Here is a 13,309-nt window from a genome sequence, read left to right as displayed (position 1 = left end):
TTCAACAAACCCTTTTTATGATAACAGTCTGTGCTTACTGTGGACATATTTCCTTACCACAACACAGCACAATACATCAATTAATTCAGAGCTCAAATAAACTACTGCATGAATTAGAAACATTTGGAGGCAAACCCATGAACACAACTCTGAGAAAAAAGTGCATGCTCCAGCTATGAATCTAATGTAGACCTTTTTGATCATTTTTCTGTGTACTCTACCATTCAGCTATTATGCTAGTTTGGTAGTTACTACACTACTGAATCTCTGCCATACAATATAAATGTGATACGTAGTTACTGGGTATGGCTGTTGACATAATAGTTATGGTGTTCACATTACAGGCAAGAGGGACAGCATTTGATTCTCACTAACGAAAAATTGGATCCCACAAATGCAGCGGGCCTAGTACCTATCTCTGAGCCAAACTAGAGTAGCAAAGATGCAATCACACTTTGGTTTTTACATTTCTAAAAGTGATACATGACCAGCCCCCTTAGCCAATAAAAACAGTCAAAATAAAGTGCAGATGTACTTTTTAATTCTTGTTTGTTTGTACCTGTGCCATATGTGTGGTTCATATGCTTTAGTTAAAGAGTAGTCAGACATGTTACCTAAAGGGTCCTGATACAAGAAATAATTGAAGTGTACAATACTTGTAAGCCTTGAAATGATAGAAGTCTATTTGAGGTATGACACAGAGAGTATACTGATATAGTGTCTCCTTTCCCATCTTTGTTGGCTTGTGTGTGTGCATTTCTGCGTGTATTTGCGTGTGTGTGTTTGTGTGTGTGTGTGTGTGCCTGTGTATTTGTGTTTAAATATCTGTTTTTAACACAAAAAGGGCCATGTCATAACAATGCTATACTGCTCTTTTATCTAGGTTTGCAAGACTTATTGCTGTTAGCAATAGATGCACACTGCTATGATAAACTCAGGCTCCACCAGACCATTAAATGCAGAGTTCACTGCCCTTTCACCACCTAACTTATTTGTGCTACCCTAACCCTATCCTTAGCCCTAACCCCAACTCTGCACATTATATTATTAATTAACCTTTTCCCAGCAGTACCACAACAGTGGACACACAAACACACCTTCACACATACCTGTACAAAAGCATAACATATGTGTTCTCTTCCTCAACCTTTAATCTAATCCTTACACGCAAACACTAACACATACACACTCGTTTAAATGTAGAAACTTCCTCAATATCTAGAGGTTTCAGCATTCATACATAGTGTAACTTTCCAATTTGACACTGTTGGTTCTCTGCTGTGACTCTGAGTGGATCATAATCTACTGTCAGACACCCTTTAGCACAATGTTGCAACAATGTCCTAACAAAAGTTAAACAGAACTGATATTGACTCAAAAAACATTGATCATAGTTTGAATCAACTGACTGCAATCTATAGGCCAGATTGGAAAATTATCAAATATGTCTTTTTCTTGCATCTTCATGGTTTGAAATGATAGCCCCCCACCGCCGTGCCTTCCACTTTATATATATATATATATATATATATATATATATATATATATATATATATATATATATATATGTATGTATATATCAACTCAAAGATTATACTATCTCAAGGAAAAGAGAAATCCCCAGTATAAAACAATTTCAGTCTTCCTATCACTGACCCCATAGTCACACATTAATGACCATTATTTTCAGTGTTAAGCAGTAGTGCAGTGACCAGCTCTAGCTGTAGTCAGTCTACAACAATTCATGTATAATAGCACTGCGAAATTTAACTCTGACCAACTCAACCAAAGACTGAATGGTCACACTAATAAACAAAACACTCAGGCTTTTGATATGCAGCATAATATATTAGAATTATAACATGGGGTACCATGACACTTTTGTAGATATAGTACTAAGATTGTACTCTGGGCCAGAACAAAATTTCACATATATCATAATAAACCTAAAAATGAAATCCATTTTTGACATGCGCTGCTTTTTTGTCACAACCTGGATCAGGACATAAATTTGAGATTTTTGTTTCTTTTTTTTTTTAACTGCTCATCAGCTTCTGTGAAATGTGCATTTTGCTGAAGGTATTCACTGTGTAAGGTTTACAGACCTAGCATGTTAAATGTGGGAAACATACAATTTCCATGTTGATGAAGATTCCAGTAGTTTTAACAATGTAAATAAAATATAGCAGAAGCAGATGAATATTAGAAATAGTGGCAGTTATTTCTAAAACAGTGAAAGGAAAAAGTCTGTGCTGTGTGCTTCTTGTTCATCACAGACATATGTAGAAACTTCTACGCTGCATGCATCATCTTTGTTGTTGAATAAAATAAAAAATAAAAAAATAAAAAGAGTTTACTCTATTAGTCGTAGTCTGAAACAGCAGCAATATACAATTCATTGTATCACTTTTATCCCATGAGTGGTGAACAAAGCATGCAGCCTAATATAAAACACCAGACTAGATTGTACTTCATGATTATACCAATTGGTTGCAAGAAGATATATATACATATCTATATATATATATATATATATATATATATATATATATATATATATATATATACTGTTTGAGGCAATCCCACAAGTGCAATATTGTTGTCTCATGAACAGACGTGACAACTGGCATTGTAAAACATACTCAGACACTAATCAGTGTTCTCACTGTGACTACAGGTTCGATCGAAGACTATGATTAATTGCCTCTGAAATTTTGATCAAAATTGATCTGTCCAATTTTCTGGCCCTAACTCTGTAAGCAAAATCTCAGCTTACAATCATACAAATCAATTTGGTCCAGGGCTCTGTGGACGTAGAAAAAAAAAAGAAGACAAAAGTAATTTTCCTGATGTCAGTGATTGATGGACTTTCAGTTTTTGCAGCTCTTGTATAGATAGAAGAAGCCTTACCGTAACTGTCATAGGCCTCTTCACTCGTTCCTTGCTCGTACTCATAATAGTCATGTGCCCTGCAACAGAATCAGATACAATCAATTACATTGTAACCAGAAGAAATAAACACAAAAGCCTCAAATACCATGAGTCAAGGTGAAATGTAATTTACTATTATTACATGATATTTCATGAACTACAGTGCGACACATGACAGAGTACATGCTTGTAATATACAATGCGGACACTGTGCAGCAGTACAGCTTTTCCTAACTTCAGGAGCTGAAGAAAAGATTGTGTATTTTATGATGCAGATATTTTATTTATTTTTGCCATAAAATGTTTTTTTCCTAAATGCATGGAAGCATTCTCATTTTATTTGAAAATTATCTTACATAAAACGTATTAAATTGAATGAAATGTGACAATTCATCCATTATACAGTTAGTGTGGTTAAATAAGTCACACTCCATTAAACACTTCTTCTCCTTGCTATTAAATCATAAAGTGCGAGTCGTTGCAATAATCAATAATTATAATTTCTCCAGTGATCTGTATTCTTAGTGACAAAACCTGATACTGGTCGTATTGAAAAGACATGCTTATGTCACAAAAAATCAAACATAGTACTTATGGACAAATCCGCTTATATATTACTAATAAGATCTATATTCTTTTCAAAATAATGTTTATTAAACAGAAAGCACGCATTCATATTTTTGTCCCTTGCACTTTCGTGTAATACATGGAGCATAGTGAAAAATAAAAACTTGTTAAACAATTTTGCGATCATGAAAAAGTGCACAAAAACCTTTGCTGTATAAAGAATCTGTTGATTATGCTTCAAACTCGGCTGAAAATTAAGCCAGTTGTACAGTACTGCAGTATGAGACCCAATCATAACAGCATTCAAAGTTGTATAAAGTCCTCTGTTAAGCACCTTTGATTGGTGCTATAATCTAGTCTTGCAGGGCAGGACATAGAGCAGCCATTACAGGGCAGTGGGAATGGTTTCAAAGCTTTGAAAGTGAAAATACACCTTGAATCGATCATGAAGAAAACAAGTTTGCAAAAACAAATAAAGCTGAAGGCAACTTCTGGAAACAGCATCTGATTAAATCTCCTTTATTTTAAGAGATGAAAGCACTTACTTTTCATTAAATGGTGTGTTTCCTGAGCTTGTATCCAGCTTTATTTGTTTTTGGAAATACACCTTGCATTAACTCCCTACTTCCCATCACATACACGTGTGTGCACGTCTGCTCAAAAAAATGTGACAGGGTGAAGTATCTATAAACTTTTAAATATGTTGACTGTCTGTGTAACAGCACTAAGCTGTTTTACAACTTTTAGGCATATAAAACATTTCATATTACTGCACTTTTTTCTCACAAGCAGGAGTATGGCACAGCTAATGCTTCATGTACTACAAAGAATTATGGTTCATTCTCTCTGGGCATAACTACTTGTTAGGTGTTCTCACTGTGGATGTCAAGAGTCACCTCTTGTGATTCCCTTTGCTGTATTAGCAGGGTGAGTTTTTTGACATCCATATCAAGAACACATAAAAAGTTGCTTATGATGAGAGACTCAATATTATTCCTCTATTTTATAAACTTTTCATGCCATTGTCAAATCTCACATCACAATGCTGAACAAATTGCAGCACTGCATAACTGTATGTAGTATACCTTGCATTACCACACACACACACACACACACACACACACACACACACACACACACACACACACACACAAAAGCATGGCAGAGAGGTGCACTTATTTCTGTCCACTGTCCACGTGGCATTACTTTGTGTGTGAAATCTTTAAGAGATGCAGAAGAATGCATTGGTTCCCACACTTTTTTTCTCATTAATTGGTAATACATTGGAACACCTACCCATGTGGAGTATGATTGGGTCACTGATCATCAGTTTGTTTTATATTCTCAAAGTGGATTCCAAGATTTGTTTTGAAAATGTGGCTCTTGATGAGAATGTTTTGAAATCCTTTTCACGTGCACATAACAGATGGGTTTCTTAGTCGTGATCCTTTGCGTCTAAGCCATAATCCTCCAGTAAAATATAACTTATTTTCCAGCCATGTTGCCAGCAATTTCACAGAAGACCTCTAAAAACAGACTTCCAGTAACAATCTATTTTCATCTGACTATTCCTGTCAAACTACAGAATTTAGAAAAAAAATTACCTTTTATTCTAAGTATAAGTCATACTGTGTTAATGTTCTTATGACATGGTCACTAGATTTTTTTAACAGAAGAAATTACACGAAGAGAAAGACATGATGGTTGTCAAATTGACAACATTCTCAAAGTGTATGCTTCTTTGTTGACATTATGACAAGGTGCAGTATATGTTCCTTCAAGAAAGTATACACTTTCTACAGGACTAGAGACAAGACAGTGGACATGGCAGCATATGGAAGTCAGAAAAAGCTGAACAATGAGAAAGAAGGGAAAACGGTGGAAAAGGTTAACAGCCTGAACTATCTGGGAGGTGTGGTTGAGGAGGAAGGAGAACTGAATGAGGACATCAAAGCCAAAAATCACAGGTGCTACAGCCAAGTGGTACAAAGTGTCAGGATTAGGGTATGACAGAAGGACGCAAAAGAAACTGAAAAGTATAATGTACAACAGAGTGTTGAGAAGGTGTTTCTATATGGCATAGAAACTTGGCGGTGAAGGCAATCCATCTAAGAAGGCTTGAGGTAATGGAGATAAAGTGCCTCAGATAGGTAGGATGGTGTACATTGTGAACAGATGAAATGAAGACATCAAAGCTGAATAGCCTCAGCTGCAGAAAACTCAAGGAAAATAGATTACAATGTTGCCATCAAATGTGCTGGAAAGCATGCAATGATTTGGCAAAGCAGATTTAGGAGAGAATAGAAGAAGGCAAGAGGAGGTGGAGGCAAGAGGAGGTGGGGGCAAGAGGAGGTGGGGGCATCAAGCCAAGAGAGGGCAGAGTGCACAGTCTACAATGGCTGATGTGACAGCTGAAAAAGATAAAAGAGCAGCTCTGAAATGAAAAGGATGGTGACATCTTAAGGAACACCCTGATAAAATCAAAACGTGCACTATGGGGCTGACAGTCATAATATCAGCTGTTTCTATGTTAAATAGTTTAAAAACTTGATATATACAAGATGGGAACCTATACTGAATGTAGTAACTTCACTGATTTATATGTATAATCACCTATTTTTTTCACTCTGCAATACTATTGTCCCTTATTTTTTACCTAGCAAAGAATGGAAATGAAATTCAGTATTGATATGTGTGTTCTATTCACTCTGCATATAATGTCAAAACTCAGAACTCTTTATGCTTTATACTGTCATTTACATCTTTATGAAACAATCCATCTTGATTTTTTCCATTTGGTGGAGGAATGCTGTCATGCTGATAGCATAGCCATTTTATCCCCAGCATTTTCTGTGTCACTGTTCAGCTACTGTAGGACATTTGTATTAAATACAATATTTGGGTGCAATTACAAGGCAATATTGAAAATGCTAAAGTGATCAGTCTTCATTATAGCATAGTAGAAAAAGAAAAAAAGTTCACATAAAACTCTTATGAGACTTGTGGTAGGAAATCATTACAATTGCTTCAATTTATTTGTATTCTTCATTTAAATTTGGTATCTACATATCCCATGAGATTCAGACATGTCAAAGTCACTGCACAGTCCCATTCAGAGCAGGATTGCAGGACTGCACAGTGCATCAGGCTTAAGCAATTCAGAGACCACTGTACCTCTGCAGTGGTAAATAATAACTCACCTGCACTGTGGACAGGTGTCCTGCTAACAAAGTCACATGCAAATATGTCAGTATGATGGTGTTGTGAATGCCCTGGAAATATCACTTGTGTCTAAATAGCATGGTAGAGCTTTACCTCCCATTATGAGGAGTGAAGCCTAAACACAGTATGCCACCTTTTGATGGGATATATCCATTCTCTTCACTGGATGGATTGAAAGTGTTAGCACTACAGCAAGTAGCTAATGTAATACCATTTCTGTGACAGATGACAGAGAGAGAGAGAGAGAGAGAGAGAGAGAGAAAGAGAGGTATATATATATATATAGAGAGAGAGAGAGAGAGTGTGTGTGTGTGTGTGTGTGTGTGTGTGTGTGTGTGTGTGTGTGTGCGTGCGTGCGTGTGTGTGTGTGTGTGTGTGTGTGTGTGTGTGTGTGTGTGTATGTGTGTGTGTGTGTGTGTGTGTGTGTGCGTGCGTGTGTGCATGCATGTGTGTGTGTTTCTGTGTGTCTGTGTGAATGTGGCCATGTTGGAAGGAACTTGTGCGATTATGTTGCATTAGTTAGTACAGAGAACTCTAGCAGGGTTAGGTCTAACAGTACTGCATTCATTTCAGAGACGTGATAATGAGCCACTACTGAGATGCTATTTAGTGTGGCTTTTTCATGTGTCGAAAAAATAGATTATAACCTTCATGCTATTGACAATAACCTTTCTAAATCTTAGCTATTATCCACTGAGCCACAGCTGATTTGTTTAAATCCACTGGAGACCTACATGTTACCAAGGAATTATAGAAAAGAAATAAAAAATGTGCAAAACTCAAGTGGACCAGTTAATAAACATAATAATTTGCCAAGTCTGTTTTGGAAATGTTTTCTTTTGAGAATTTGAAATATTATCCCCAACTGGTAAATTGCATTGACAAATTAAGATATTTGCTCATGCAAACATAATGAGAACAGCTCTGCATAATACCTACACTCATTGTAGTCTTCAGTAATAACAATGCAACAGTAATGCAGAGAAGAAATTCAAGTGTGGGGGGCATACATTCTGAATTTTTTATAACAAAGTCTGTTTTTGTCAGATCACTTTTCAATAAATAAAGACAATTCAAAGTTATCATGGCATAAAAAACTCAATATCTGGAAAAAAGGGGGGGGCACGTCCCCCCTTCGCTCCCCATGAGGGGAGGGGGGCAGAGCCTGCCAACATACCCCTGCTACTACAAAATAGCAATTCTAATGTCACACAATAATGGGTAAAATGGAAAGACACCCTTAAACCTTAATGCCAACATTCTTCCATTAAGTTAATTTTTGGTGACCAAGGAATCTGCATAAAGAGTCAGCTGATTCACAGGTTGACTGAAAAAACAGTTAACAAAATAACTGCTATTTTATATAAATATATATAATATACATTTCTCTCTCTTTAATACCTAAACAGGAAGGAGTTAATATAGCAATAACCCACGCCTGGGTGTGGGTAATGTGGAATTTACCCACGGTTGGCGTGGTCGCCCGAGGGACCAAACAAAGACAACCGTGGGTAAATCCCGCATTACCCACACCCAGAAGTGGGTTATTGCTATTATACTATGACATTATTTAAGAAAAGAAATAATTACTTTTCTTAAATAATGGCATTGTATAATGCCTCTCTGCTGCCCTTCCGCAGCTGTCTGGTATCCGCGGCAGTTCTGATGTACTGCGCATGCCTACGCAGTACATCAGAGCTGTGGCCAAAAGCAACGGAGAAAGCAAGATCTCCGTTGCTTTTACTGTTTCGCTATGTTAAATGGGTTTAACATAGCGAGACAGCTTTAAAATAAGCAACGGAGATGTCCATTGCTTATTTTAAAGCTATCTCGTTATGTTAAACCCATTTAACATAGCGAAACAGTAAAAAGCAACGGAGATCTTGCTTTCTCCATTGCTTTTTTTTTAAACCTGTCTCGCTACGTTAAATGGGTTTAACATAGCAAGACAGCTTTAAAATAAGCAACGGAGATCTCCGTTGCTTATTTTAAAGCTGTCTCGCTATGTTAAACTCATTTAACATAGCGAGACAGGTTTAAAAAAAAAAGCAATGACGAAAAGCAAGATCTCCGTTGCTTTTTACATACTGTGTCGCTATGTTAAAGGAGTTTAACATAGCGAGACAGCTTTAAAAAAAGCAACGGAGATTGTTTTTGTAGACAACTACAGTTAGTACCGAGCCTGTATACCCTACTACTTTATATCGGGCTTCGCTTAAGCGCTCTGTTGGTAGATTTGTATTTTTCTTCCTTAAGTTGGATACACTATAACTTGTAAATTTGTACTCTGCTGCTGGTTTATTTTAGACATGTTGTTTGGTAGGCAGCTACAGTAAGTTAGCGGCTTCAATATAACTCCCATCCAAGCAGCTTGTATAGCTTATTCTAGTGGCTCGTGCTTGCTTCATGAATCACCCTTTAAGCAGCTTCTATATCGGGCTGTGTTTGCTTCGCTGCTCACTCTAGCATCCACGGGGTTCCCAACTATGCAGTATCTATTTTCTTAGGCTGGAAATGATATTGCATATATAATACTTGCAATACTCATGAATTTAAGCTGATTTATAACAGAACTGTTACATTTCTGTCTAGTGATAATACTGCTAGTTTTCTAGCTCCCTTTCATCTCCTAATTTCTTAATACAGGTGTTTGTGGCCGGATATTATGTTGTTGCTAAGGCTAACTTTATGTTGTACCTAAACAGACATATTGCAAAAAACTGCTGTTGCTAAGGCTAACTTTATGTTGTACCTTAACAGACATTCTGCACAAAACTTTACTGATCGTGTGTTCTGCTCTGTATTAACCCTTCTCTGGTGTGCTTGTTTTACACTTTGGTAAGGGGTCAGCCTTTCTACTCTATCCCTAGACTTAGAATATAAGGTATTAAGTTTGTTGTCTCTTATATACACCCTTTGACTGTTGAATTTACCTACTTATCTTCTCTCTCTTCCTCATATTTTACCAGCCCTGCGATTCTGAGTGCCTGCCTTTCCACTCCTAGAAGCCCCGTGGAATCCAAGTTAAGGAACTGAGTCCTTAAGTGGATTTGTTCTTCCTTCCTACTAAGACTGTGCACCCTCTATAGTCCTTGTTTGAAAGTATGTCCTGCTAATGTATTTTTAATTTAAAAACTCCAGGATATTTGTCTTCCCTCCCAAGTTAACCAGCAGCCTACCTAGCCCCCCCCCCTCCAGTAGCAGTAAAGTTGATCCTCTCTCGCCCTCTTTCTATATCCTTTGTCCTTAGGATAGCACTCTCCTCTAGATCACCACATCCCAGCTGTGAACTTTTTGCTTGCTCTGTCTCTTGTTCTTCCAGACTTGGTCACTAGGTGGCGCCCTATTCACTAAATACCCATATACTCCTTTATTCTCACTAGAGTTCATGTTTTTCCTGCTATCTTTCTAGTCCTAACCCTTTTCTATTTTCTGTACTATATCCATCTTTACTACCCCACTTAGCTACCTAACAACTATTCTATCTCTCCCAATCTACCTATATTTTTCCCTTTACTTTATCTTACAGTCCACTATTACTTGCACTAAACATAGTGCCTCTTTCATTTCTCACTGATTATTTTTTGTGCCTTGGTCCCCTCTCTAGCTCTTCCCGCTCCGTTCACCCTCTGGGCTCACTCCACTCCCCTACCCTACCCCCAATTCCCACCCACCCCAGTAACCTTAAACTTATACTTCCTCACCCACACCCCCAATTTCCTCAGAACCTATCACAACTCCAGCCTCATTCACACCTACAAACTCTCAACTCCCTTCTTACTATCACACCCAATTCCATACCATCAAAGCACTACTAATTTCCAACCTTTTTAAGCTCTCCAAACTAAACATGCCCCTGACATTTAAACCACTTTTCTTACCCCTACTCCTTAACATTCTACGTCTATACTATACACTTACTTCCTATGAACACCACACCCTTAGCAGATCTCCTAGCTTAGATAAACACACAAGCTCTGTCCTTCCTCTAGCCAAACAAACCTATATTAACCTCCTGGCATCTTAGCCTTATCTTCTCCCTCACTACCACAGGATACTCCTTAACGAGTATCATACTACTAGAAAGTTCTACCTAATACCCTATAAACATTCAAAACTATTAGCATTCCCTCTATCACTCTTATTGTCACATGGGGACATTCACCCCAACCCTGGCCCACACAATTCCCTCCTCCAGACCCTCTCAAACCAAGCTACAAACAACGTGAGCTCTCCTTTCTCTTCTAACTCCCTGTCAATAGCTCACCTAAATATTCGTAGCATCAACCATAAAATTACACAACTCCATGCTTTAATTGACCTCTACTCATTTGATATCCTCTGTCTTACTGAGACCTGGCTTAAACCAGGTACCAAAGACAATGAAATTATTCCTCCTGGCTATAGCATTTTAAGGAAAGATCGTCTGAACAAAAAGGGTGGGGGAGATGCCTTACTTTATAAATCTGTACTGCAAGTGACCTCAAATGACTCCCAACCTCCATCCCATGCCAATGCTGAAATACTCTGTAGCAAATTCCAAGTAAATAAAAGCAAAGCCATATACATAATATGTTCCTACATCCCTCCTGGTAACAACCTAAATGCACTTGAAAACATACTTAGCTGGCTCTCCTGTTACTTCCCCCAGGAAACTATTATCTTAGGAGACTTTAATATCGATTGGAACTCCTGCATTTCCCCAAAATCCACCCATCACCTCAACCTATTTAGCTTTCAACAAACCATAAACTCCCCAACTAGGAGTCACAAATCTACCAATAAACAAGCCATCCTGGACTGGATATTGGTCAGCAATAATCCCCTCTCATACAATACTGGAATACTCCCAGACAATATCAGCGACCATCTTCTTACCTACATCACAAAACAGAAAAACAACAATCTCAAACAAGCTATCTTTTGTACTATATGTAACAAAAAAAACTTCATCCTTCTGTCTTTCCTTAATGAACTTAATGTATGTAACCAGTCAGCTCTAAAACACCTCCCACTTGATGAAGCAGTTACCCATTTTAATAATACATTCCTCCAAATTCTTGAGCGTCACGCCCCCTCACGCTTAATTAGAACAAGAACCAAAGCTGCCCCATGGCTTTCTAAAGAAACCAAGAAAACAATGCTATTAAGGAATAAACTATGGGCAAAATGGAGATCTACTAAAAACCCAACTGACCATCAAAACTTCAAACACCTCAGAAATACTACAAAAAAAACTCACCCATCTTGATAAAAAAACTATTACCTTCAATATCAACAAACTCAAAACCATAACCCCAACAAATACTGGTCAGGAATCAATAAACTGCTCTACCCAGGGAATACCAAAACACCTACTCCAGCTAACTTAGCTCAGACCCCCCCCCCCAATACAATAGCCAATATATTCAACAACTTCTTCTCAGAAACAGTCACCACTCTAGCAAAAACCATGACTCCCCCCACCTCCCTTCAAAAGGCCTCTCCTCAAAATAACACCCCCACTTTAAAATTTAATACAGTCTCCACAACCCATATACGTAAGTTCCTGTTGCTGCCAATGCTTCCATGTTATAAATATATCCACACACGATACCCAAGAATAAATTGTAATGTATCACCAAACGCCCTTAAGCAGCAACAGATATGTAGAATTCAGAAGTCCATACAGTTCAAGTATTAAAATCTCCAAAAGTTGTTTCCACAAAATACGAGGATGATTTTAAAAAAAAAAAATATTTATTGCGAACACACAGACAAAACGTAAGCGCTTTCACGGATTCAACCGCTTCATCAGACGTAACAATTTCATAACTGAGTAGCTGCTATTTAACTCAAATTTCAAACTACATAATTGAATAATTGATACTCTTCTCTTTAAAGTGCAGTTGCAAAAAAGTGCTCACGTATGCATAAAAACTTTTTACATCTCATAATACAAACCACATAAAATTCATAATAAACCACAACAACAAATAAAATTGCATTAATATTTAAAATTAATAATAATAATACATTACAAATTTATCATATTTTGCATTTTTTCATGTTTTTTCGTTACCTAAGGGATCTGGCTCTAAGAATGGGCATTTGATGAGGTTAATGTGATAATAGAGAATATCAATAGGGCATTAGTTGAATGTTTGAATTTAAAAATAGTTACACAAGAATTATGTAGTTATTTCACAGTGGACTTTCCTATTATTCCACAGTTGCATGGTTTGCCTAAAATCCATAAACACCCAACACTCCCAAAATTCAGATCCATAGTCGCGGGAGCTGGTTGGGCTACGGAAGGCATTTCCATTTATTTAGACCAACAATTGAAACAGTTATTATCTTTATATGGACATGTATTGAAAGATACAGAACAATTTTTGAAGGATTTATATTCCTTTGTACAAGAATATGACAAGCCCTTAGATTTAATTCTAGTGACACTAGATGTTGAATCGCTCTTTACGAGTATCCCAAATGAGAAAGGTCTGCTCATACGTAAAGATTTGTTAGAGACAGATGGAAAGATGGATATTTTTTGAAGGCAGATTTTCTATGTTTTTTAATAGAGCTTGTACTAGAAAATAATTTG

The 13,309-nt window shown here is 37.2% G+C and overlaps 1 protein-coding gene across 2 annotated transcripts in view; it reads right to left on the bottom strand.

The window, feature by feature from the left end:
• The window catches only part of KHDRBS2 (KH RNA binding domain containing, signal transduction associated 2), a 2,078,353-nt gene that overhangs the window by 202,290 nt on the left and 1,862,754 nt on the right, over nt 1-13,309 (bottom strand). For both annotated transcript variants that reach the window (XM_044063332.1, XM_044063333.1), the window contains one exon: nt 2,911-2,969. In XM_044063332.1, coding sequence (XP_043919267.1) covers nt 2,911-2,969 — 59 coding nt within the window. The remainder of the gene's footprint in view (nt 1-2,910; nt 2,970-13,309) is intronic.

This window comes from Protopterus annectens, chromosome 2.part1, assembly GCF_019279795.1.
Source record: "Protopterus annectens isolate FY-2018-M chromosome 2.part1, PAN1.0, whole genome shotgun sequence".
Lineage (NCBI taxonomy): Eukaryota > Metazoa > Chordata > Ceratodontiformes > Protopteridae > Protopterus > Protopterus annectens.
Note: the sequence above shows the minus strand (reverse complement) of the source record. Positions and strands in the feature narration are given on the sequence as shown.